The sequence below is a fragment of the Acanthochromis polyacanthus genome, chromosome 14 (genome assembly GCF_021347895.1).
Source record: "Acanthochromis polyacanthus isolate Apoly-LR-REF ecotype Palm Island chromosome 14, KAUST_Apoly_ChrSc, whole genome shotgun sequence".
Classification (NCBI taxonomy): domain Eukaryota; kingdom Metazoa; phylum Chordata; class Actinopteri; family Pomacentridae; genus Acanthochromis; species Acanthochromis polyacanthus.
Window position 1 is genome coordinate 12,005,533 of NC_067126.1, and position 26,637 is coordinate 12,032,169.

At 38.3% G+C, this 26,637-nt stretch overlaps 1 protein-coding gene across 1 annotated transcript in view; it reads right to left on the bottom strand.

Moving 5' to 3' along the window:
• The window catches only part of map4k4 (mitogen-activated protein kinase kinase kinase kinase 4), a 133,811-nt gene that overhangs the window by 32,929 nt on the left and 74,245 nt on the right, over positions 1-26,637 (bottom strand). The window contains 11 exon segments of the mRNA XM_051958885.1: positions 338-499; positions 8,407-8,617; positions 10,483-10,555; positions 10,777-10,952; positions 11,062-11,140; positions 11,635-11,689; positions 12,022-12,152; positions 13,536-13,626; positions 13,910-13,972; positions 13,975-14,022; positions 19,263-19,388. Coding sequence (XP_051814845.1) covers positions 338-499; positions 8,407-8,617; positions 10,483-10,555; positions 10,777-10,952; positions 11,062-11,140; positions 11,635-11,689; positions 12,022-12,152; positions 13,536-13,626; positions 13,910-13,972; positions 13,975-14,022; positions 19,263-19,388 — 1,215 coding nt within the window.

The following is a 26,637-nucleotide window of genomic DNA, read 5'->3' on the forward strand; positions in this document are numbered from 1 at the left end:
AAATACTTTTGTAAATATTCATATGTTATAGCATAAAAATTTCGGGCTAACCAGAGACGGTCGAGCCAAAACTGTCGTAAAAATTGGATTATTTGAGATGGAATGACTGATTCCTGAAAAGCTCTTATTTGCAAACAAACAAATAAAATAAGCAAACAAATGAGCTTTCTTAAGACATCAATTTACTTGTACTTTGCCGCAATTTGCATATCAGTGGTATGATATAAACTTTCAGTTTAGCTGCATGTTTACATGTTGAACTACTTTGAAAAAACTCTTACATGCATCGCATTTTTGCTCCGTCTTCATCTCCCTTCTCTGTGATTTCAGTTCATACCTGTTCTCGATCGGCCCTTCTCTTCTCCTCCTCGGCCCTCCGTCGTTCTTCCTCCTCTTTACGACGTCGCTCCATCTCCTCAATGCGGCGTTTCTCCTCTTGTTCACGCCGGCGCTGCTCGCGCTCCTGCTGCCTCCTCATCTCGCGTTCGCGCCGTTGTTGCTGCAGGTGGACACAGGAGGTGAGTTAAAAGAGAAACCTGCTCAGCGTCCTACTTCAGATTTTTGTCAAGTCATATGAGACGCAGAGCTCATGTTTTCTACTGAGAGTGAAACCAGAAGCTGTATGACTGAACAGTATTATTCTAATTTGACCTACATGGATATCAGACCCCTCGGTGTGCGGCCTACATGGAATATCTTAGAAGACTCAAACTGTACTTTATTGTTGCTGAAAATCTTCCATCATATAAACCAAAATGGTTGTCTTTGGTGACACTAAAGCTTGGCTGAGCATCACAGGTATAGATGACAAGACTAAGGCCCTGAAGGTTAACTTGATTTTCAGGCATTTTGACAATTGCAAAGAAAAGAAAGTCAACAGAGAAAAGAGTCTGCTGCAGGGACAGGCCTGCATTCATCTAAATGAATCCATCAGCTTCTTTAGAGCAGTTTAGGGAAAAAAAAATCAGTCTTAGCTGCCAGCAAACCAAATGAGTCAAACAAGCTTAAATGTCATTTGAAGTGCATTTGTTTCATCAGACCGTGGAGACAAATGGTTTTAATTACTGATTGTGTTTGTAGATGGTAGACGTCACGGATTAAAATCAAACTACACTGAAATGTAGCCGTTTCCAAGGAAAACGGTCAAAAACGGTCTCAGTTTTTTCTTGTGATTTTGACAAGATATTTTCCAGTCTACAACCAACAGTTGATTAGTGAATCAATTAATGAGGTGAACAACATCTTGATGTTTGATTAGAGAGTCCCGATTGTGCAAATTTAGAGGTTTATATTTTTAGTTTGAGGGTCTCCTAGAATATTTACAGACTTTAATGTTCAAAAACGCATTATTTTTCTGCTGCTTTTCACTCTTTGTCATAAATGCTCCTTTAAAGCCTCCCTACTGAATTCCCCAGTCTGCTCTGATTGGTCAACTGGGCAGGCAAAAGCAGGACAACACTGGGTATCCACTTTAAATGCAGATCCATGATGTGACTCTTGGGAGGACATAACAGATTGAAAATAAGTTGTTCGTTCTTAGGGTGTGGCCAAACTAGCTGCTATTTAGGCATTATGTAAATGAGTAACACAGTGATGTAAACAAGTAACAGAAAGAAAAGCCTGGCCCCAGTCATAGTATTTTTTATGTGGGGAAAAAAAACGCCACACAATTTAGGCTTTGTAAAGTTGTTGACCTTTTACATGCACCAAATGCTCTAAAAAGAAACAAACAAACCCAAAAGCATAATATGGGCTCGATAACATATATTATTCTGCACTTTTAAATGTATTTGTCCTCAGTGTGATACAAAGGACACCTGCTACTCTTACATATACTGGAAAACCCCCAAAAGAATTTTGAGTTGTTGGTCGGACAAAATGGGCAACCTGAAGATGTTAATATGGGTTTCTTAATATGATGAGGCACATTTTTTTAAGTGGAGTCCAACGCTGATTTTTAGAGACTATAGATTTTATATGAGTGCAATTTCCAAATTTTTAGAAATGCAACACATTTAAGGTCATCTATTGAACATCACAGAAACGAGTTACAGCAATCAACTCACTTTTAGCAAACTTACAAATGAAAAAAGTAGAATAAAGTGAAATTTGATGACATACTATGACTTTAGGCTTAGATTCTGAGCTTTCTGCACATCACAAATGAGCATTTCAAGGATCGTGGGAAAGTTGAAAATCTGACGATCGAACAGTGTATGTAAGTTTGGCAGCTTTGTAAAGACAGCGTGCCTTTTAAGCGCCCCAGCAGGTTTTTTGGGTTAAGAAGGTTGAGACTGCTCTGTACTGGCTTCACTCTTCAGACCCAGAGGCTACATCTATTTTATATACAGTCTTGGGTGCTACTGATGCTTACGTCCATTAATAGCTAACCTTTTGCTTCATGTCGTTTGCTGTTTCATTCAAATCCACAGGCTGTCAAGGATTTACAAGGCTATCTTCATGTGGCCTAAATATCCTTCGTCTGGTATTTGCCCTTTCTAAACTCTATTTACACACGTTTTTTTGGATGTACAAAGATACATGTTACAGTTTAGGGTCTAAATGTGAGTATTTACCAATCTGAGTAGAGAAAATATAAATACTACAGTGAGCAGATGAGCTGAAGTGACAAGGAGGAAGTTAATGTCAACATTTTAGGAGCAGCATTATGACTTGATCACTTAATCAGAGTAGAAGTTTAAGTCTGACAGGCAGAGTGTCTGGCTAAAACACGTCTCTCTAAGATGACAGATGAAGGAACTACACTGAGTCCTGTGTTATGAAAAGGTGCAGAGAAAGCTGCAGGATGTCAGCGGCGGATTCAGTGTCGTGAAGCATCGTGTTTGTACAGATTCTCTGCTCAGCATTTAGAGCTCTGAAGGAGGTGACCTATCTAAACAGGAGAGCACATGTACAGTGGTATTTATCCGACATGGCCTGCGTTCAACTGTGGCTTCCACTGTGTGATTCATCTACAAGCACCGTCATGAATCAAAAACAGAGCCTTGAGCTGTAACTGCTGTGGGAAAACATGAGCAAAAATAAAACTTTTTCTCCTCTCCTGCCACGGAGACCTGACACTTGTAAGGTGTAATGAATTTACATCTGCCCAGTGGCTGTTAGAGCATGTTTAAATTCTCTGAAAGTCACTGCATACAATTGAATTTCTTTGTTTGTCAGCCCCTCTTATAGTATTTAGATCTGCCTCTTTTTCTTTGCCTCCACAGAATTTAGTTTGCTCTCCTCCTGTCCACATTTATAATCATCTCTCTGCAGCTCTCTCCCTCTTCCCCCTCCATCTCTACAGTTTTCTCTCTCTTCCCTGAAGGAGGTGAGGAGGAAATGCAGCCCGGCTCATTCAGACGCTAATATAAAAGGACCACAGCTCAGAGAGATAAAGGATAATTACAAAAAGGGCTTTCAAACTCATTCTCTGGGGGACACCAATTAACGTGTTTTTTTTCTTCACAGCAGCCTTAAATTGATTTTGTGTATTATATGAAATTATCAAGCTAAAAATCTAACCACCAACCCCCCCCTCAAGTTAAAACTTTCTAATCTTATTACACCGACATAACGTGCACATATATGAACTGCACCTGACAAACTAGCTCAGTTCCCCCTCAGGCTCTCACTGTTTCATCATTACACAAACGAGTTGAGACCAGAGTGGAGCTGAGCTGAAAACACAGTGTGTCCATAAAATGAGGACGTCCTACTTTGACAGACACTTTTCTACTTAAGAAATACTCTCAATAACAAGACAATAGACAGAGATACTGATTGTCTCTGGAGATGTTGCTGGTGAAATTTTAATGTTGCATTTGGGTGAAGACACAAATCTCAGAAGTAAATTTTATAACCTCAACAAACTAAACCAAACTTAACCTAACATGGCTATAAATTGTTATGTCTTAGTATTACTGCTACTAATGTATTAAAGCTGCATTTTTGCTGAACTGAATGTGAAGCTTTATTATCTTTTTCACACTATATGGCATTATAATTTGCAGAATGAACATCATGCTTTATTAAAAGGGACTGATTAGGACGATGAACTGATTACCAAAACGTTTATTGAGGTAACAGATCAAGTGGGAAGTAGAGTCATTTTCTCATGGACTTTCATACAATCAGACCTCTTTTTGTAACCAGAGGAGTTGCCCCCTGATGGTTGTTGGAGAGAATGCAGTTCTAACTATCTAAACATCCATTAGTTCCTCTGTGTTTTGCGCTCCTATAGGCTCATTTTCACTGCAATATAAAGTCCTACATCTACATGGAAACAGCACAACCATGTCTATAAAAAATGAGAATTCAAACATATCTTTTTTGCAGTATAACAAAGTTATAATTCCATAAATCATTAATAAGAAAAATGCCTGAAGATTTGCATTTCTTTGGTTAATTATTTTACAAAAAAATCAAAAAGCCTGAAACTGAAATTTCAACATTTTTTCAAGTGTCCAAAGGTGTCACTAATACAGTTCTTCCACATTTGTCACCTCTCTGCTCTGTGTAATAATAGCCCTCAGTCTGGTGCATTTCAGCCCAATCCAGGCATGAAATTCATAGAATCGAAGTCCCACCATTGTTGGTCACAGCTGAGTCCCTTTTCGCTTCCTGGTTGTGCCAAACAGCAACATTTTTTTGCTTTTTACTGTATCTGGTATTAAAAAACATATATATATATTTTTTTTAGCAAATTTTTAAATGAAACAAGCTTAGATTTTTCCCAACTATACGACACATCACCAATAAATAGTTTAAGGATCATCACAAAGAGGAAAATTTCACGATTCCCTGTTTTTACTATTTTTCGCTCTGAGAAATGGTGTAACTTTGGCATTTTTGTAAAGACAACATGCTTTTCAGGCCCACTGGTTTTCAAATTCATAGCTGAGGCAGTTCTGCACAGGCTTCACTTTTCAGGCCCAGAGGCTACATTCATCTGTATCTACAGTCGTGGATGCTGGAGCTGCAGTTGATGCCAAAATTCATAAATCCGTAATTTGTGGAGGTTTGTGTTGTAATTTACCAATTAACTGTTTGATCCAAAGCCAAAATTCACAGACTAAAAAAAACTGCCCCAAAACCATGAAGAAAGCACTCACTATGATACATATGAGAATATTCAGCAAAACTGAATACTGTCACATTTAAAGAACTGAAACTAATAAACAGTTTGCACTTGTGCATGGCAAATGACTTGGAATTATTTAAAGAAACTTTCAACTGTTGCTGATTAATGCTTTGTCAATCAAATGATTAATTACTCCACTAATCCATTGAGCGATAGTTTGGACACGATTGCCATGGTATGGTTTAACATCTGATACCATTTGAAGCATTTTTTACACACGTGGAGACAACCAGTTTGTATTACAAACACAGATTTAAAGGCTTTTTCCTCACTTTATCAGAGTACAACAGCTGTACAGTAGCTAAGTCACACATCTATCCACAGTGATGCATTTCCTTTTTCCTACCACTTATTTCAGCCTGTTAGCATTTCAAAAGATACAACTAATACAAAAGATAACAACTAAAAAACTACAAAACACAATTGAATTTCACGTTACGCTTCTCAGTATTGTAGAAATGGTGACATTCAGTCTCAAAGGAGAATCTCTTCTGCTTGTTGAGGATGTGTGTACAAAACTTCATTAATAACTCAAGACTTTCGCTGCAATAGGCTTATTTTTAGTGCTATTCAAACATTAAGTGTAATTGCTGGGAGGGATCCTGTGATGCCTAAATAATGAATAATACATTTACTCTTTAGTTCAGTTCAGGCTTTATTAAGATCTCATACGAATGATTTGGTTTCTGCAAAACAGGCAGATTTTAAAACTTTAAAAGGTTCCAATGTGACCATTTAATAATCTGATTAAACTGGAAAGAAAACACATATTTGAAGATGGTCACTGACAGTTTAAACTCAATATTGAACATTTCTGTGAAATAGATCAGACAGCTTTCTTAGATGGCGTTCTACTAAATTCTCACTGTTTCTGACAAAGCTGCTGAGTGCGTTGTTGTAGGATTGAGTTCCTGTCTACATTAAAATGATGACGCAGCCATCTCTTTTTGCACAACAAAAAGCTCTATCTGATATCAATCACACACTCCACCTTCTGGCTCTTAATGTGTTTGAGCTTCAGCCCAGACATCAATAGTTATGTCTTTTGTTTTTCGATACCTTCAGCTGCAAACAGGCTTCACATCATATAACTTTTCGAAATTCATCAAATACTGAGCAATGACACGTTTTATTAATTTCCAGGACACTCAAAGTGTCTGCATCATCTGCAAACTTCTTATGTTTTCTTGTGCAGTAATTTGTATATGAACTGTATAATAATGGAGACAGGAGACTTAACTTGAGCCTGTGGATGCTGTCAGTGGGAGCTGAGAGAGTTCATTTACTTAAAAAGTCTAAAATGCAGCGTATTAAGTTAAGATCAGGATTTTTTTTCATGCGTGAAGGAATTTTTGGTGCCATACCAAAGGAAAATCATCAGCGTCAGATGCTAAGAATTAGGAATAAAAATAGCGATTCAACTGTTAAACAAGTCTTGTTAACTTGGGCTTCATTTACTCAAGCATAATAGATATTTTTGTTTAACAAATGGGCACAAACAGAAAGAAAATGCATATATTTCTGTCAAGTAAGTCACCACAGATTCATTGCCTTCACTGTATACAGACTGATCATGTCTACTGTTGTGTGTATTCATCCCCAAAAGGCCCATTCAGAGCCAGAAAACCCTGGATCAAGGCCAGAATTTGTAATTAATTCATCTTCTAATAAATAGGGTTGTGTGGTATTAAATGCAGATGAATAATCTATGAATAGCAGCACAGCACGTGTGCTACTACATTCCAGATGCTTCAGTGCCATGTTAATTAAGGTTGCAGTGTTTTCTGGTTCTATAAGCAAAATGAAGACATGGTTCTCTGTTAAACAGATGTCTGTCTTGGTAGTTTAAGAGGCAACCTGATTTTAATTTAGCAGTTTAAGGCTTTACTGAAAACAGATTTTACAAATATTTAGTCATTCTAACTGCAGAGATGAGACAAGGCAGCTCTAAAGGCAACTTTATGAGAAATTTGAACCCAAAAGAGGCCCAAAACAAACTGGTGGGTTTGAAAGACATGGTAGGTTTAAAAGGGAACAAAAATTGAAGCATTTATCAGAAGCAAAAACTGTTTAAACAGAATGTATGGATTTCTAACCTTCTACCTAACCTGCTCATCTGTGACATGCTGTTCTGTTGGTAAAATTGACAAATTATGATATTTCATCAAAATAACTTTATTCTAGGAGTCTCATTTAAACTGATCCAACAATTGGGCACCCAGATAGCTCAAGTGGTTGAGCAAGCAACTCATAAACAGGATCTAGATTCCCCAACGGTGGTCTGTTCGATTCCAGCTCACAGCCCTTGGCCACAGATCTTCTCCCCTAATTTCCTGTCTGTCTCTCAACTTAATCTGTTAAATAAAGCCGAAAAATAACTTTTAAAAAATTGTCCAAAAATGAACCGTTTGCTCCAACCAGATTCTGTAAAAAAATATTAAATAAAATTCTGTGCTCCTCAATGCAAATGTGAAGCTGTGGGTGTCCAGCAGTGGCATGACAAAAAATTAGGCATTTTTCAGCTGAACTGTAATAAACTGTCGGCTGTATTTATACAGAGCAGATAGGAGACAAGTACGGAAACAAACGAAAAGCAGTAAAATATCTACAGTATGTTGAGTCATGTTTTTTGTTCATTTTGGTATCATCTGTGGGTACTTGGAAAAATAAATGCTTTAATTACATTTTTGTAAAATAATCCAAGAAAATCAACTTTAGTTTTTTTCATTCTTTTAGAAATTATGTCAAATAAAATTGTCATACCTAACAGATTACATTTTTGAACTCCCTTAACTTCTAGGAATGTTTCTGCTGTTTCCATAGAGATGCAGGACTGCAGTGAAAATGAACCTACAGGAGTAAAAATGTGACAGGAGCAAAAAAAAAAAAAAAAGGCCCAGAATCTGCTTGAAGTTTAGATGGTTCAGCAAGTCTACTTTAACTTTTTAGTGTAAAATCCTAACTAAATGAATGTATGAAAGCTTAAATAAAAGCAAACATTAAAAATATCCTCTGCATTTGTGGACTCTAATGTGAATACTCCTGTCTGACAGACTATCACAATAATTGGGCAATAACTTTAATGACCAACTCTATTTAATTTCTCAAGTGTTTAAATATTGCTGTTTTGTTGCGTTGCCCTGCAGGATTGTGTTGCAGTAATATCACCACACCCTCAGATCTCAGCAGTTAACTGGGAGAATAAAAAGTTATCATAAGCTATAAAAAGCCTGACAGGTAATTTATGACTCTGTGCTGCTCACCTCTTCCAGCCGCCTCCTCTGCTCCTTCTGCTGCTCAATTCGTTTCTGCCTCTCAGCCAGTAGTTGGCGCTTGTACTCCTCCTGCTCGCGGAGCTGCTGTTCCTGCAGGAGCTGCTGGCGGCGCAGAGCCTCTGAACGCTCCTTGTTCTCCTGCTGCAGCCGGATGAAGTCGCGGCGCAGAGTCGACTCACCGGGCACGTTGACTATGGAGCTGTATGGAGGAAATAATAAGAGGTTCAAGCTGCTGTGTCACCCTGGAGGAACTCAAAAGGTTCAAAAAATAATTGCAGCTTTGCATCAATACATTCAGTTCAGTTCAGATGACTCATCTGGCATAGGAGCCAGATTTCAGAACTTTAAAAGGCTCTTTGATGACGGTTTATTAATCTGATAACACTGAGAAGAAACACACATGAAGGTGATCAGTGACAGTTTGAATCCAATATTGAAGGCTTCTTCATTGGTTTCCTATTATTTTCTCATTGTTTCTGACAATGCTGCTGACTGTGTTTCTGCAGGTGTGTGTTTCGTTTCATCGAGGCTCTATAGAAGTTAAAATTATGTCAATTGACTTGCACAGTTTAGATGCTTTCATTCTTTTTTTTACACAACACAAAGCCCAATCTGCTATCAATCACACACTTCTCCTTCTGGCCCTTAATGTGTTTGAGCTTCAGTTCTAAAATCAATAATCATGTTGTTTGTTTTGAATAAATCCAACTGCAAAAAGGTCTCATCACACCATTGTTAAAAATCATCAATAAGAGGGCCGTGACACGTTTCATATTTCCCAGGAAACTCACAATGTCTGCACCATCTGCAAACCTCAAAGAAAGCCTCTAAAATGTGCAGTAATTTGTATAGAAAATATATGATAATGGTGACAGGACATTAACAATGGAGCTGTATGGAGGAAACAGAGAGAGGTTAAAGCTGGTGTGTCACCCAGGATAAATTCATAAGATTCAGTCAGAATGTCTCACTCCAAAACGTCACGCTAGTAAATGTATTTTTGCAAGTTAAGACAGTGTGAAGAAGAATCTTTTGGCTCCTGCACACCTGCCTAAAGTAATAAATGTGTGAAGAGTTCCTTTTGTTTAAGTCTGAAGAAACTAACGCATAAATTGTTTGACGTTTTCTTAGTGACTTCCCAATTTGAGACAGTGAGTTTGTTTGTTGTCATTTAAGCAAAAATCATAATGCCACGTTTTGAAGCCTGAGACAAAAATACAGTGAGAAAAACTAACACTCAAGTACATATCCATGGTATTTTTTCATTTCATCTCTTTACCCATTTTCTTTCTTTTTCTAAACTATTTCAATAAATCGCGCATGAATGCAATATTTTATTACCATACACACTTATTTTCACCTCGTGAGTCTGACTAATTGTGTGTCATTGGGGAAAATGTGATCCAGGAGACACCTGTTACAGGAACTGATACAAAAGCTGTTTGGATTACCTTAGCAGGTGTTAAATGTGTGTCTGTGGACAGAGTTTGTCAACACGATAACGTCACAACTTTACAAGCCAGACTCATAAAACTTTACAGGTGTGTAGCTGAGATAAAAATGCAGAATGAATCTGAAGATGGGTGTGGTTCAACCTATGAGTATTAAAGTAATAATGTAGTAATTAATACTGAGTAAACATGAGGCAGGACGTCAACATGTTGACAAGAAGTCATCACTAAGATCACTAAAGCATTGTTATATGAAAATAAGTGCATTTATTACCATTACACAAGTGCAATAAAATCAGATGGCTCTCCTTTTAAGGTGCAAAAAACTTAAAAAATAACAAGAGGTTTGACCAAACTTGGACCGCCCGGCAACAAAGATGACCCCTGTGACCTTGAAAATGAGGTCACGGTCACCAAATTCGAACTTGACCTGTGTCTTATTATGGTACACCTGTGTACCAAATATGGTGAGGCTACATCAATATTTATGGAGTTATCACGCGGAAACCAAATTGTTACAGACAAACAAGCAAGCAAGCAAGACCATGCAGGTGAAAACAATACCTTCCGGAAAACGCAGTTTTGCCGGGCGGTAATAACACTTTGTCGTTACCTCGGTTCTCCTTCTTGCTCAGATGCTTCTTCCTCCTCTTCTTCGCTGCCACTGTATTCATACTCCGTCTCATCTGTGGATATTAAAGAAAAAATATTTTACAGCCATCATTGAAATATTAAACTCAACATAAATCAACAAAAGTTTTAATCTTGGAAAGTTTCAAGTTTCAAGGAGACTGATTAAACAATGCTTTCATGGTAAATAAATGTTGGATTCTTCAGTTTCTTTTCATAGGATGAAGCTGCGTTCGAGTTTTCTTTTCAAACTGACAGATCTCCCTCTTGGACTCACCCTTCTCTCCCCTCTTCTTCTTGGTTCGGTCGATGTGGTCTTTGAGCTGGATGCGGACCTGCCTCTCGTTGGGTTGGTCCCTGATGAAGGGGTGTTTGAGCAGCTGCTCGGTGGGAGGACGCTGGGTGTAGTTCTTCACCAGGCAGCCCTCGATGAAGCTGAAGAACTTCTTCGACCTAGTAGGGCAGGTAAATGTGAGTTACTTTACACATTCAACCACAAGCCAGTTTATGATTATAAGAGATCATTTTGAAAGAGAGGATAATAGTGGAAAATGTGTCTCACCATTTTTTGGACTTGAGTCGAGGAGGGGGATTTCTAGGAATAAGGAAGAGGGCTCTCATTGGATGCATGTCACACAGAGCTGTAGTGAGGAAACAAGAAGACAGAGAAGAGATCAGTGAGACTAAAAACATGACAAATCATACATTTGAAACAGATTATTTTGTGCATTTATCATACCTTACAAGGGTTCAATGGAAAGTCAATAGTGATGCTGGAATTTCATGTTAAGATAAAAAAAATATTTTTTTTACATATTTTGCTTTAGTTACTTTGACTAATTTCCTCTGTTTTACACCACTTGTCCAGCATCTATTTGCATGTCTTGTACTTTTCTACATCTGCCATCATCATGAACTGTATAAGTTTTAATTTTATTTGCAGAAGCTGCAGAAAAATGCACCTTTTTAAAAAAAAAATTGTGCTGTAAAACACTAGATTTGACTCCATATTTGAGGAAACCAGTGTCAAAAATACACCAGACAATGCAGAAGTTGTCATATTATGATTCCACAATACTTATACCAGTTTCTTAAACTTATTATTTCAATGCTTTTATGTTTTGTAAGTACTTACGAGGTGCTCCCTCAGCCATCTCTATAGCCGTGATCCCACAAGACCACAGGTCACTCTGGAGAACGGAAGATGAGATTAGTTACGGCTTGTTTAAGTGAATGTTTCTCTTATTTGTCTGTGTCTATTTGAATCAAGGAGTAGTGTGAACAGTGGTTTCTTAAGCTTTCACATTCCTGCAAACCCCCTAAATTTAGGTGATGCCAGTTTTTGGAACCACAAACTTGCAGACAATTAAAACAAATAATTTTTGACCTATTGCATTTCAAAGCAAAAATATGTTTGGTTTTTGGTATTCATAATACAACACTTGGTTCCAGTTGGTCCCAAATTCATTCTGTGACATGTAACCTACTAATAAATGAAAACAGATCCAGCTTCTGTCCTCACCCTGTAGTCGTAGGTGGCATCAGGGTTCTCATCACAAGCTATGACCTCCGGAGCCATCCAATATGGCGTGCCGATGAAGGTGTTCCTCCGACCCACCGTCCGGTCGAGCTGAGCACTCACACCGAAGTCCACTGAAAAAAAACACAAGTAAAACCCATCATTAGTGGTTCTAAACAGCGTCCAGTCATGTGTTTAAGCATTTAGGCTCATGTAAGTTAGGTAAAGTCCACGTACAGACACTATACAGGAGACGCTTAAAGAAAGAATTTGTGGTATAGTTTGATTTTCTATCAGTTTTACCTTTTTATGTTACATGTTGCACTATTTACACTGCAAATTCAAAGCAGTGACGTCGCTCTCTGCATTATTTTCTATGCAAGCTGTTTTGAAGACACCTATAGAAACATATGCTTTTAAGGGAAACATTTGTATATAATTTTATTTTCTATTAATTTTTACCCTGTTAATGTTCATATCCACAACCTATGTTTACATTTTCAACATTCAGAAAGCTGCATTTAGCATGTTTGTGTTTTTTGTTGCCAATACAAATATGTTTTGAACAGGATTGATATTTGTTGTGTTTTCGGGCCCAATAGGTTTACATGGTCATGAAAAAAATAATAGTCAGATCATATAGGTTATGTGCTGTAAAAAGATGGGCATGGTAGACATGTTTTTATGTGCTACATAAAGGCAAAATTAAGAGCATTCGAAAACATCTGGCCAAGACCTCTAAGAATTAAAATTAGCTCACAGACAACAATCCAGATCCTGTTTGAAAGCAAACAAATTTTGTCAAAGAATTCCAGCATTTCACCTACAAAGCTAAATAAGAGTCACTTGCTCTTTAACCCATGTTAATTACATTTTTACACATTTTCTCTCCCTCCAACTTCACCACAGTCGCTGTTGACTCCAGACTGTGAGTGTTAAAGGTCAAGCTGCTGCTCCGTTGAAAGTCTCTGTTTCGCCTCTTTTAGCTGAATCCTGGAGTGTTTTTCATGTCTCCACCATGGCGACGTGTGGCTCATAGTGTGTGTCACAGGACAGCAATAAACAAGGTCATAAAGAGTACCTTGGTTACAAATACTAATCTAATTGTAGATAATTAAATACATAGAATTTAGATTGATCAGTGGACGATTCATACAAATGTTTGGAGAACACAGGAAGATTTATATTTTTCATATTTTGCAAGTTAAAATATCAACTGCGACTTCCACAACAAAACCTGCTCGTCTATAACTGCATGAAAGAGGATCTGTATCGCGATCAGTTAATAAAATTAGATGAATGTGTGTTTTCATGTGCCTGCAAATGACTGTGAAAACTTTGTGTGCAGCCCTGCAGCTGTGCAGTCATGTGAAACATTAGAATACAACGCTGGAAATGCAAAAGCTCGAGCTGGCAAACTGGCAGAGTGCTGAGTCAAATCTGGTGCTGCAGTCGTCCAAACCTCACCGTTTACAGTCTGAAGCCACAACTCAAAGCAAAATCAAACCAACTCCTACCCAGTTTAACCTCAGCATTTTCAGTCAGCAGCACGTTTTGTCCCTTGATGTCACGATGGATGACGTGATGAGCGTGCAAGTGAGCTAATCCCTGTGGAGAAAAAGGGAAAATTAAAAACAGTATATTCTATGTTTGCGGTTTCGCAGAGCTGCTTTGGCAACTGGAGGAAAAATAAAAGTAGAAATTGGAAACAGGATCACAAGATAGAAGTGTTTTCTGTACGCTTTGTGCCATATTTTAACATTTTGATGTGTATAACAGTTAAATTGAATTAGAAGTTGACAGTTTTTGATGGTATCTGCCAAAGTAGTCATTGGAACACTAATATCTGTACTTCTGGCAGCATGCAGAACAACAAATATCTGTCACCGACCCTGAGGATCTCTCTGGAGATGTAGGCGATCCAGTCCTCCTTCAGCGAGTTTCCATTTGGTGTTCTTTCACCAGATCTGTGATAGAACCGGCACCACAGAACTCCATCACCAGCTGGAGGAGAAAAGAAGACACATTCAGAGGTCAGAAATAGTCACCATCACCTTTACCATCAACTTACGCTTACCACATAGTTTCTGTAATGTCACTATCCCAAACAAACAGAATCATAGAATGTATTAGCCTGGACTTTGCATTTTCCATTTGTGAGTCTCTGTCTGAATGCAAATCTGCTGGAGCACTTTAAGAGCATCTGGTGAGATGGCAGCAGGAGTGAGATGTGATTGAGTCAGGAAACAACGTGGCTGCTGGGAAATGTGGGTCTTAATGTGAAAAATAAAAGAGTTAACAAATGTGAAGGGAGTTTCTTATCACTGTCTTCCACCAACATTTATAGAATTTTATTTGAATGAAGCAAATACAGCCTAATATGTGACTGACACTGAGTAGTTTGGGTTCAGATAATTTCATGTCATAAAATATCTGACTAGTGATTCTGCACATCAGATTAAAATTTTCAAACAGAAACTTCAATGCGTATGTTGTTAATGAATTCGGACATCTGCCTTTCTGTATAGTATAACAATATATCACAACAGAATATGATTCTAATCTAATTCTAGTAAACAATACTGAACTATGTACTAGCTCTAAAATCAAGCAACGTTATTTTCAAACGTTGGGTACTAATTATTTTTATAACAAATATAGTTTATATTTAACCCTCTGAACTCCCAAGCGGTTTCTGCTCCTGTCACGTTTTTTTTTTCTCTCTGTGGGCTCTTCTTTTAAATGTATTAATGTAAAGTCCCGCACCTCTATAGAAAGACAATCAACCATAAATAAAAGTAGGGAGATCTCAAAAATGTATTGTAAGTTATAATGCCACGAATTATAAAAAAAGGATTTTTTTTTTAAAAATTGAACAAACCTGGAATCAACATGTACACAATTTGTTCAAGTCTTTTCAAAGCTGCAGGATAGAACAGTGTCTCTACTTACTATAGATAGTTTACGCCTTATATTTTTATTTTCTTCGTGTAATTCATACTTGTCACCCATCTGCCTTGAGTAAAACACTGCCTGCAGTTTAGACAAAACGTAGTGAGTTTTTGTCATCTGTTGGTTGGAGCTGTGCCACTGATGGTTTCTTGGTTATGCCGAATAGCACAGAATTTTTTGGTTTTTGCAGAACCTGGTTTGAACAAAAGATTTGTTTTTGGCAATATTTTGAATGTAAAATGTAAAGTGATAAAATATCTCAATTTTAAGGTTTGATTTGGATAATTTGCTAAACAGGGCTGCACATCACACCTGATATAGTCAAGGACCGTTAGAAAGTTAAAAATGTAAATATTCTTCCTGCTTTTACAGTTTCTGGCTCGAATAAATGTGGTCATTTTTGTGATTTTTTTAAAATAATTATACACCTTTCACACTGCCTGGTGAGTTTTGTGGTATAGAGAGTTAAAGAGGATACCAAAATATGAACAAGCAATTTTGAGATTGTAATTACCAGCTAGCAATCATGACATCAGGAGGACACTCTACACTCTAATATGACTTTAACACAAGCAGCTCCTCCCCTAATTTGCATATTTTTTTAATGATCTCTGAGCTGCTGGTGGTTTGTTTCCTATGTGTTGCCACTTTACAAACGCACTGAGAGGTCTTCTCCAGCAGACTGAAGTGAACATGAATATAAAAATGACACAAACACAAAGCAGCCAGCATGAAGCCGTAACAGTGAAGGCGTGTAAAAAACGGCTGGTGGAAGCAGCTGTAACAACAAACAGAGGCTGAGATGAGCAGTGAGAGTCGTCCTGTCGAGGAACAGCAGAGCTGCAGCCTCATAAAACCAACTAATTCTGCCTTTAACAAACGAGCTGCTGTAAATCTCTGCTGCTGCTCTTCTCCACCTTCTGGTTCTTTCTCTGCCTCTGCCGTTAGTTTCATTTGTTTTATTCATTCCTCTGCACCACCTTGTTTCTCCTTTCTTTGATTGTTGTGTGATTGTATGATATTGCTCTCTGCTTTATTACTCTATAATGTGAGCGTCTGTATAGGTGTAATATTCAGGGAAACTTTGCATTGTTTGTGAAACAGACGGGGTGTGTGCAAATATTTACCTCTGTATAAACCCAACAGCAAGCCTCCATCTGGACTAGAACTGCTATGAATGATCAGTAGTTGTCAAATACTAATTAATTACCAATTATGTTGAAGTTTTTGAGTAATTTTGCTCACAAAAAAGCCTAAATTTCTCTGATTACAACTTTGAACATTTTCTGATGATATTGACAAGTATATTAAATTCAAGAGAGCTTCTGAAATTTGAACATTTCCTGTTCCTTTCCCCTCTCTGACAGTAACCTGAATATCTTTGGGCTGTGGATAAAATAAGACATCTGAGGATGTCAACTTGAGTTTTAGGCAAAACGACATTGAACATTCTTCCCCATTTTCCTGACAATTTTTAACCCAAACAACTAATCAACTATCAGATTAACACAACATAACACAACACATTGGCAATGGAAATAGATGTTAATTGCACGTGTAATATCTTTCTAGTCCGTTATCACTACTGACAAAGCCAAGTTGCTTTTTAAGAAAACCCATTACATGTTTTGTGTGTCGTAGCAAAACAGCTAATAATGAATTATGTTTTTCCACACAACAAATCCTTTTTCTTTTAGCAATACAACTATTGAAACATCTATTCTGACAGAACTGTACTAGTAAATGTAAATTCAAATAACATAATTTGCAGCTCTAATTAGAGGGAAGACAGGTTTTTTGATGATTTAAACTTCAGTACAAATGGAACAGTCCCAACTCTAATGTAAAATCAGCCCAACTTTGTTCTTTTGCTCATTGCTCAATTTCTCTACAAATGTTCTCATTAACATATTTTCATCTTAGGTTTAGTTTATTCACCGTATTCCTCAAATAGTGCCAAAACCTTTTATTATCCTTTATAAAGGCCTTTACCTCTAATCAATCTGTTCGATATGTATATTTGTCATATGCGTTTTGATCTGCCACCATTTGTCATGTTAAAATTACTGCATTAACACCATTAATACAAATGCAACATTTTCTATAACGGTGTAAAATTAAAAGCCCTTTTGCATTTCAGTGGACAAAAAATTTTCTTAATAGGGCTTTTATTGTGGAAAAAAAACACATCATAAGAAACAACAGGCTGGACAGGATTAAAAGACGAATTATAATGTTTTAGATGAGTTCATCCAGAACTAAAATGGGATTAACCTTTTTAATCAAAGGCCATCAAAGTGATGGAAATGTAGAATACTCTTATTCGGCCTGCACATTATATGAAAGCACCAGGAGTTTATTCACCTTTGTTTTTTCTCCCCAGATTTTGCTTAAAGAGACCCCAATTAAACTGTTTTTGTTGGTTTCCTCTAAATAAACTTTACACCTTACTATATGAAGCACTAAGATGACAATATGTCGTGAATTTGTGCTACTAAAGGAAAACTGAATTAAGTTTACTGATTACTGGCCTTTTATTTGTGGAAATTCAGTGGTTGTGAAAGTCAAGACTACAGTGGGTACAGGAAAGTATTCAAGCCCCTTGGAAATTTTTCACTTTGTCATTGCAGCCATTTGCCAAATCAAAAAGTTCATTTTATTTCTCATTAATGTACACTCAGCAACCCCATCTTGACAGAAAAAACAGAAATGTTAGAAATTTTTGCAAATTTATTAAAAAAGAAAAACTGAAATATCACATGGTCAGAAGTATTCAGACCCTTTGCAGCGACATTTCATATTTAACTCACATGCTGTCCGTTTCTTCTGATCCTCCTCGAGACGGTTCTGCTTCTTTATTGGAGTCCAGCTGTGTTTAATTAAACTGATTGGACTTGATTAGGAAAGGCACACACCTGTCTATATAAGACCTTACAGCTCACAGTGCATGTCCAGAGCAAATGAGAATCATGGAGATCGAAGGAAACTGCCCAAGGAGCTCAGAGACCAGAATTGTGGCAAGGCACAGATCTGGCCAAGGTTACAAAAGAATTTCTGCAGCACTCAAGGGTTCCTAAGAGCACAGTGGCCTCCAAATCCTCAATGGAAGAAGTTTGGGACGATCACAAACTCTTCCTAGACCTGGCCGTCCAGCCAAACTGAGCAATGGTGGGAGAAGAGCCTTGGTGAGAGAAGGTAAAGAAGAACCAAAGATCACTGTGGCTGAGCTCCAGAGATGCAGTCAAAGAGATAGGAGAAAGTTCCACAAAGTCAACTATCACTGCACTCTCTCCACCAGTCTGGGCTTTATGGCAGAGTGGCCCGACGGAAGCCTCTCCTCAGTGCAAGACACATGAAAGCCTGCACAGAGTTTGCCAGAAAACACATGAAGGACTCCCAGACTATGAGAAATAAGATTTCTGGTCTGATGAGACCAAGATTGAACTTTTTGGTGTTAATTCTAAGCGGTAGTTGTGGAAGAAAACCAAGGCACTGCTCATCACCTGCCCCAATACAATCCCTACAGTAAACATGGTGGTGGAGCATCATGTTGTGGGGGTGTTTTTCAGCTGCAGGACAGGACGACTGGTTGCAATTGAAGGAAGGATGAATGCGGCCAAGTACAGAGATATCCTGGAGAAAACCTCTTCCAGAGTGCTCAGGACCTCAGACTGGGCCGAAGTTCACCTTTCAACAGGACAATGACCCTAAGCACACAGTTAAAATAACAAAGGAGTGGCTTTCAGAACAACTCTGTGGACCGTTCTTGACTGGCCCAGCCAGAGCCCTGACCTAAACCCAATTGATCATCTCCGGAGAGACCTCAAAATGACTGTCCACCAACATTCACCATCCAACCTGACAGAACTGGAGGATCTGCAAGGAAGAATGGCAGAGGATCCCCAAATCCAGGTGTGAAAAACTTGTTGCGTCATTCCCAAGAAGACTCATGGCTGTACTCGCTGAAAGGGTGCTTCTACTCAATACTGAGCACAGGGTCTGAATACTTCTGACCATGTGATATTTCAGCTGTTCTTTTTTAATAAATTTGCAAAAAATTCTACATTTCTGTTTTTTCTGTCAAGATGAGGTGCTGAGTGTACATTAATGAGAATAAAAATGAACTTTTGAACTTTTTTGGCAAATGGCTGCAATGACACAGAGAGTGAAAAATGTCAAGGGTCTGAATACTTTCCGTACCCACTGTAACTAAAGAATGACTTACATTTAGTTCAACCTACTTTAACTTGCTGTCATGACATTTCTTATTATTCATGGATTGTTTAACTCACCCAGAGTTGGTCATCGTGTCCTGGTGGGCTTTTCTTGATGAAGGCTCCGTAGTAAGTCGCTATGTTTCTGTGGTGGGAGTATTTCTTCAGCATGTTGATTTCCAGCTTAATTTCCTCCTCTTCATCCTGAGAGAGAGAGAGAGAGAAGGGAGGCCCATCATTGTGGAGTTAACACACTGTTATTGCCTGTAAGACAACTGGAAAGCATTATATGAACTAATGATGTGGATCAAAACAAACAATATGAGTCTATTTTCTTCTTCAGGTTGGTGAAGCAGGAGGCTGTCAGGAAGGATGGGAAAATTAGCACTAAGTCACTCTGACAGGTGAAAAAAAAACTGCCAATATAGAGTATCAGGATCAGATTTCCAAATATATTCACTTTTGGTCATTTTTTTTAGCTATTTATTAATGATGTTTAACTCTTGCACAAATCTTGTAAGTGCTTGTAAACCTCGATAAAAGACACAAAATTTAGGTAATATGTGGCCATATGATTTTACTGTGTGTTTTTATTAAACCCTATTGCTGTAATATCTTACTGTGCATTATTTACAAACTCTCAGTGGAGCAGTAGGCCTGTATGAATTATTACATACTCTCCTGATCATAATTATTCAAGCTGACCATGATCACTTTGCACAGAAAAGTTTCCATTAATGGCTAAATGAAGCTATGTACCGTGCTTTGCAAACGTTCTGTTACACTCGGTTTCATGATCTTTAGAGACATTTACATGTCGGAGTGAAAAATTCCATTAAATAAACTGAAAGTTCTACCTTATAGGCAGGTGTCCTTAATACAATTTTTTTTCTCTGGTGAAGTTGTATCAAGATGGAAGTCAAAAGAGTTGAGATATCTGCTCTCCTTTGTGCTGAACATCAGCCGGATGACCGTCCACAGAGTTGCGGAGAGGCTAAAGAATGGTGAAGATCTTTCAGGTCTTCACCATTCTTGAAAGATCACTGAAAGATCTTCACCATTCTTGAGCCTCTCCGCAACTCTGTGGACGGTCATCCGGCTGATGTTCAGCTGCTTGGCTCTGTCAGACTTGTTGTGGCCAGCATGAAGGAGAGCAGATATCTCAACTCTTTTGACTTCTATCTTGATACAACTTCACCGGAGAAAAAAATTGTATTAAGGACACCTGCCTATAAGGTAGAACTTTCAGTTTATTTAATGGAATTTTTCACTCCAACATGTAAATGTCTCTAAAAATCATGAAACCGTGTAACAGAACTTTTGCAAAGCCCAGTATGTCTCCTTCTGCTGCTATTGTTTAATGGAACCAAATGTACACTTAAAAGTCATATACTATACCCAGAGCCCTAGAGATAGTAAGAGTTGCGACATTCCCATAGGGTGCCATTGTACGCTTTCTTCCAGTCTACTTCCGGGTTGTGGAGGCTTGTTTAGTTCCAAGCACCGCTTCGACAGTGATAGCCACCGTTCATTTGCACTGCAGGTCGTTGAGAATATGTGGAGGTAATTTGATGAAATGCCTCCCTTTTTTGAATTGTCAACTGCCTATATTTTATCAGAGGCTCTTTATGATGCATATGCTGAGCTTTATTTGTATTTGCGCAGCATAATTATATATATTTTTTATCTTGGTAGACGACCGAATTTCTGCTACTTTTTTTAGCTCGACTCTGCTGTTAGCTGTGAAGTTATCTCCAGGGATATATTGACGGATTAATTGTTGATGAGTCGCTACCTCTTTTTATTTTAACGTCTTTATATTATATCAGAAGCCCTTTGTGGTGCATACATTTATCTGTATTTGTGAATATTGGCAGATGACCGACTTTCAGGCATCGCCATGTGCTTGTTAGCTCTTCTTTGAAAGATACCTAGCTACATCGCTACCTCTTTTTAATTGTCAAGGCTACGTCCTTTATATGAGACCCTTTATAATGCATAAACTTATACTTGTAAGTATTTAACAAATATATTATTAATATCTATCGTATCTATCTATCTGCCAGTATCCCGAGAGCCCTCACTGAAGACACGAAGACCCTCATTCTTTCTCCCATTGTCAATAAAACATACTATTTCATTCATCAAAGCATAATGAGTTGTTATTCTTGAATATATATTTTGTGTATGTCTTAAAATGGTTATAGTGAGTCAACTCCTGCCTCATCAGAAGTGGCTGGACACTATCTGCTGAATGGACTGTTGTTACTCTGCTTTTCAATAACTCCCAGACTACGGGGAAGTGAATCAGAGAAATATAGACATTGTCTGGAAATACAATAATCCAGCTGGGCAAAAATTAACATCTTCAATCATCTTACATTTCTGTGTAAAAGTCGATTTTCCATGCTAACACGAATGTGAAACATTCCCTCCAAAACCCCAAAAGTGTCTTTAATATGTCACCTTACGGCTCAAAATGTAAAACTGACATTTACATACATACTCCAATGAATTAATAATCAAAAAAGTACTTGGAGGTGTGATTTTCTTCCTTTTTACCGTGAAATCGCCGCTCTCAGTCCCATAGAAAGAAATGACAGCGCTGCCTGTTTGGAACTATTCAGGCTTACATGAACCACGTGACCGCCCCGCTGCGAGAGCATGAGTGTCGCAACTCTTACTATCTCTAGGGCTCTGACTATACCCAGTTTGAACAAGTTTATGCACATTTAACATGTCCCCAGAATATAGATTTCAAGTTTAAGCTCACATTGTCTTACAGATTGTTCATCATACTATTCCTGTACACTTCTGGTTTTATAATGATTCTAGACATCTTGTTTCAGTGTCTGCAGCTTTAAATCTCACTGAGCTGCTGCTGCCTACATCTGTATCAGGAAAAGGCGCTCAGGTACACCTTTTTCTGCATCTATTCTGGTAAGAGACAGGCGCTCAGAGGCTTTTTATCCTGTTTCGACATCGCAACAGGGCGTAAACCCAAGCAGTTCATCCAGAGACACATTTTCTAATCTATGTAGAAAAGAAAGAACAAGTGGATGGTCTCTTTTCCACATTTTATAGGTCTTTTAGACACATTAGGGAAAATTATATTAAAAACACTGAAAACCTGTCTGTTTTTTTCATAATAAGGCCCCTTTTTCATTTTGATAAGAATCTACTGACATGAACACAATGGTTGCACAGCTGTTGACACATTTTGGTTTTAAGCCAAAATGTGTTCATATGCACAAATACCACTAATCTGAAACTAACAGAGGCATAAAATAAACCAAAAAGACAACAAAATCATTCATTGCAATTATTTGTATGACTATTAACCCTACAAAGCCCAAAACCCACCAGTAGTGGTCCTTGAACTAAGCATGTGGAACTTTATTTTGTTTTCATTGGGAAAACCAGTCAAATCTAAGTTAAAAACTGAGATATCTCATCAAATCACTCTCCTATTATATTATAGAGTATGTCTTACTTAAGAGTTGTTTGCAGTAACCAGATTCTTTTCTTTCTCTGCCACAGTTGAGAAACAACGACTGACTGAGCTCTAAAGTCATATCATAAAAAATTCAGGGACTCTTCGTCTTAACTGGGCTGATCTGCAGACAGTGTTTATACAGGCAGGTAAGTATGGAAACAACTACCATTCAGAGAAATTCAACTTTACTTTTTCTTATGATTTAAGTCATTATGACTTTGCTATACTCCGCAAAAAATATTTTTGTGTTCTCTCTCCTTCTAGTCATGGTTGTGTTGTTTCCATAGAGGTGCAGGAATTTATGTTGCAATAAAAAAATGAACCACAGTGAAGAAAAAATGTGACACCAGAAACTGCTCCAGAGGGTTAATCATCAACTAAAGATCACGATCATCACAATTTTACTGAGGAGTCAAACGGCCAAATACCTTCCAGTATCAAACAACAGAACAATGTGAAGATAGCACACTGAGCTCCTGGAAATTGCTATGTCTGTTTTTACGTAGATTAGGCAAAACTTAAATCTATCAACGTACAGAACTGTGCTGAACCCTTTAAAGCGTGACCTTTTGTTGTTTTACTACAAATAGCAAACCAAAATTAGTTTTTACTGTTGGATATTAAGGAACCCTGTACAAAGTGTGCAGAGGGAAATTTTGTTGACTCGTATTTCACAGCAGTAACAGAAAACACATTAGCATATTATTTAGGCTTCTTCCACTGTGTTTAGTAAAAATCAGTCTCGGATTTTCACTCTGAGCTTTAAAGATCTGGTTCTGCTCTCAGTGGGACACAGAAAAATATAAAAATAAAGAAACCAGGTTGCTGCATTAAAAGAAAAGCAGGAACCCAGCAAAGCCACAACTGTGGATTTTTCCCTGTTTGTTGGCTTTCGTTCTGTTTATGAGAGTTGGGGCCAAGCAAGGAAACAAACGGTGTCCAAGCCGGTCCAACAAACGGATATCAGTCCAAACAAACATGCAGATCCAGCCTGAAACTGAAACGATAACGGAGCCAAACAATCCAGCATCTCTGGCTGTCAGGATATTACAGTACAAACCAGACAGACACGGAACAAGATCCAGCGATTATTTCTCACTCGCCGCCACATCTCTGAAGCTGTGTGACATTTATTTGCGAGCACCTCGCTTCAGCAGAGTGTTTGATCTCAGAACCCGACCGAGGGCCGGCGTGACAGGACATTTTCTCTGTTATTACGGCTGGTCGATAAGCAGCAGCTGCAGCCTGGACTCCTGAGCAAACTGCAGCAACATCTTATATCCACAAAGTTAAAGCTCTGAGGAACCGAAAGGGAAACTGTTTGGCTTCTCATGTCAAAGCTGCTGACATTTAAGCACTTTGTAGTTCTGATGTTGCAGCTCCACTAACAACACTTTCATCCTTGTCCCCCCATGCACTTTTGGCTCCATTCAATCAGGACTTGCTCAAATTTATAAGAAACAACCCTGACTTTTCTAGAAAAATACATAGTAAAGTTAAAAATGATACGGACAACCTTGTACACATACACATTTAGAATAAGTTTTTTACCTGTTTTTATGTCCATATGCTATTTTCAGAATGCTAGAAGACATATCTTGGGAAAAAATGGGCAGTCAGTGCCATGGATGAGCATTTCCACCTTGAAAACTAACGAATTTGCGTGGTGGAGCTTTCGGTATCATTTAGAACTGGTTACCAATATGAAATATAAGATGCTCCAATATTAGACCTTCTAAATATTAATGTTTAAGTAGTGACTGAAGTTGGAATTTAAAGTTACTGCTTACAATGGTATTTTAGACAACAGTGTGCTTCCAACTTTGTGGGAACAGTTAGGTGAATGTTTACAAAGAAATAGTTTTCCCATGTCATTGTGGAAGAAGTTTTACCCAACAATTTTGGATTGCATTGGAATAACAATCCCACATTGTGGGTATTACTGGACTGTCACTAGACTTGGCTCCTTGTGACTTCTTCCACATCCCCAAAAAGAAATTCAAGTTGAAGGGCTTTGACATGGTGCTTGACATGTTTACAGAACAGAACTTGCAGGGAGCGTTACAAGCAATGCAGCAACACTGGGAGTGATATATTGCTTGTACCTTGCACCGCAGTTAACCAAGCAAATGCATAGCCCCACCAGAAACACAGCTCTATGTTCAACAAAAAATCCTCACTTTAAGCTTTATCCTGAAACCAAGATACTGTATCACGCAGCAGGGCTACAAACAGTTAGATAAAATTGCTGTCAACAGGATCCAATGTGGAGCAAAATGACATCAGACTGTAGAACGTTACTTACATAAGAGCAGCCTTAACTGTAGGAGGCACATTAACCATTGGTTTTAATGCATCTGTAATAAACGCTTCATCCAACTGGTGAGTTAATGCTACTTGATGACTGCCAACACATTATCCAACCTTTATATTTATCTCTGCAGGTAGCTGCCTCACTCTGATGGCTGTCAAAGTCAGTTTGGTTGTCAAAACGGATAAGAGTTGTGTGTTTTTTTTTCTTTACAGGATTGGTGTTAAACGTTGGCGCTGGAAGAAACTAAAACACACTCGTCTTATCGAGCGCTGCAGTTGCAGAAGTAACAGCAGCCAATGACTCCGCTGACATTTCTAAGTCGGGCCCAGAGGTTAAAGGGCAATTCTGCCAAACTTCAGTATTTAAAGATGAAAGATGGATTCACAGTAAACCTCTTGGGGTCTATAAAAGACTGCAGCTCAGTTTCACTATCTGCAAAATACAGAACAGCCAGTTGGTCAACAGAAAGCTGAACTTGTACAGAATCATATTAAAAGATGCAGTTTTTTAATGCCATCAGTTATTTAGGGAGTATTTTCAGTCAAGGTGCGATTTTGGAGCAAAACTATGCCTGTGTTCTTGTTAGATTATAACTATTTCTGCACTTCAAACTGTTATTAAAGTAAACTGTTCTATGTTTTCTGCCGTTTCCTGCAGCTAAAACAGAAAGCGACTTGGCTCCCCATCTATTTCAGACAGTTCGGCAGCTTATTCATTCTACGTTTATTCTTTTCATAAACTAAGCAGCAGGTTTCCATGAGGAGACATCACCAGTTTTGTTTGTCTGTCATTTACTTTTGCTTCAATTTACTGCGGCTGTTTAAAAGACTTAAGCAGAAGCTTCGTCTGATGTAAAGATGATGGGGTCAGTCGGTCAGACGGACAGTCAAGCCAATCCCTTGAGTCACTGTCAGTCAGCCAGCCAGTTGGTCACTGCTCCAGCCAGGCAGCGAGTCATTCAGCTAGGCAGCCGGCCAACCAATCAGTCAGGAAGCCAGCAAACTAGAGTCCTGGCCAGCAAGTCTTTCTGTTAATCCACTCATCAGCAGCAGACCATCAGTAAACCCAGCAGTCATCCAGCCAGCCGCCCAGCAGGTGAGCCAGCCGACCTATCAGTCATCCAGGCAGTCGGTCAGCTACAAATGTAAATTATGTTTAGCTGGAAATCAAACCGAGACCCTACTGGAAACTAAAAGATGGACAGAGAGTCGACAGCAGCACCTTCTGTGGTCAAAGGAGCACCACAAAATGTCAGTCATGTGAACATCTTTGGAATAATTACAGACGCCGAGGCCAGAGTGAAGGAGGAGGAACATTCTTACACAACGTCACCGCAGGACACGAACAAACAGCTAAAAAAGACAAACAGAAGAAGCACCTCAGCTGGCAAAACAGAAGAGCCGTCGCATTTCTGTATGTTCTGGGCTGCACAGATGGTCAAAAGAAAACATACACCTCAATAAAATGTCAAACTCAAAGGATAAAAATTTAAAAATGGATCCTGTAGAAACTAAACCAGGGATGTCCTGAAAAAGGTGTGAGAAAAGACAAGAAGTCACTGTTTTGCCTCTTAAAGCAAAATGACTATAAATACCAAATGTAAACTTACATTTTTTTGATACTGTACTTAAACTCTGTTGTTT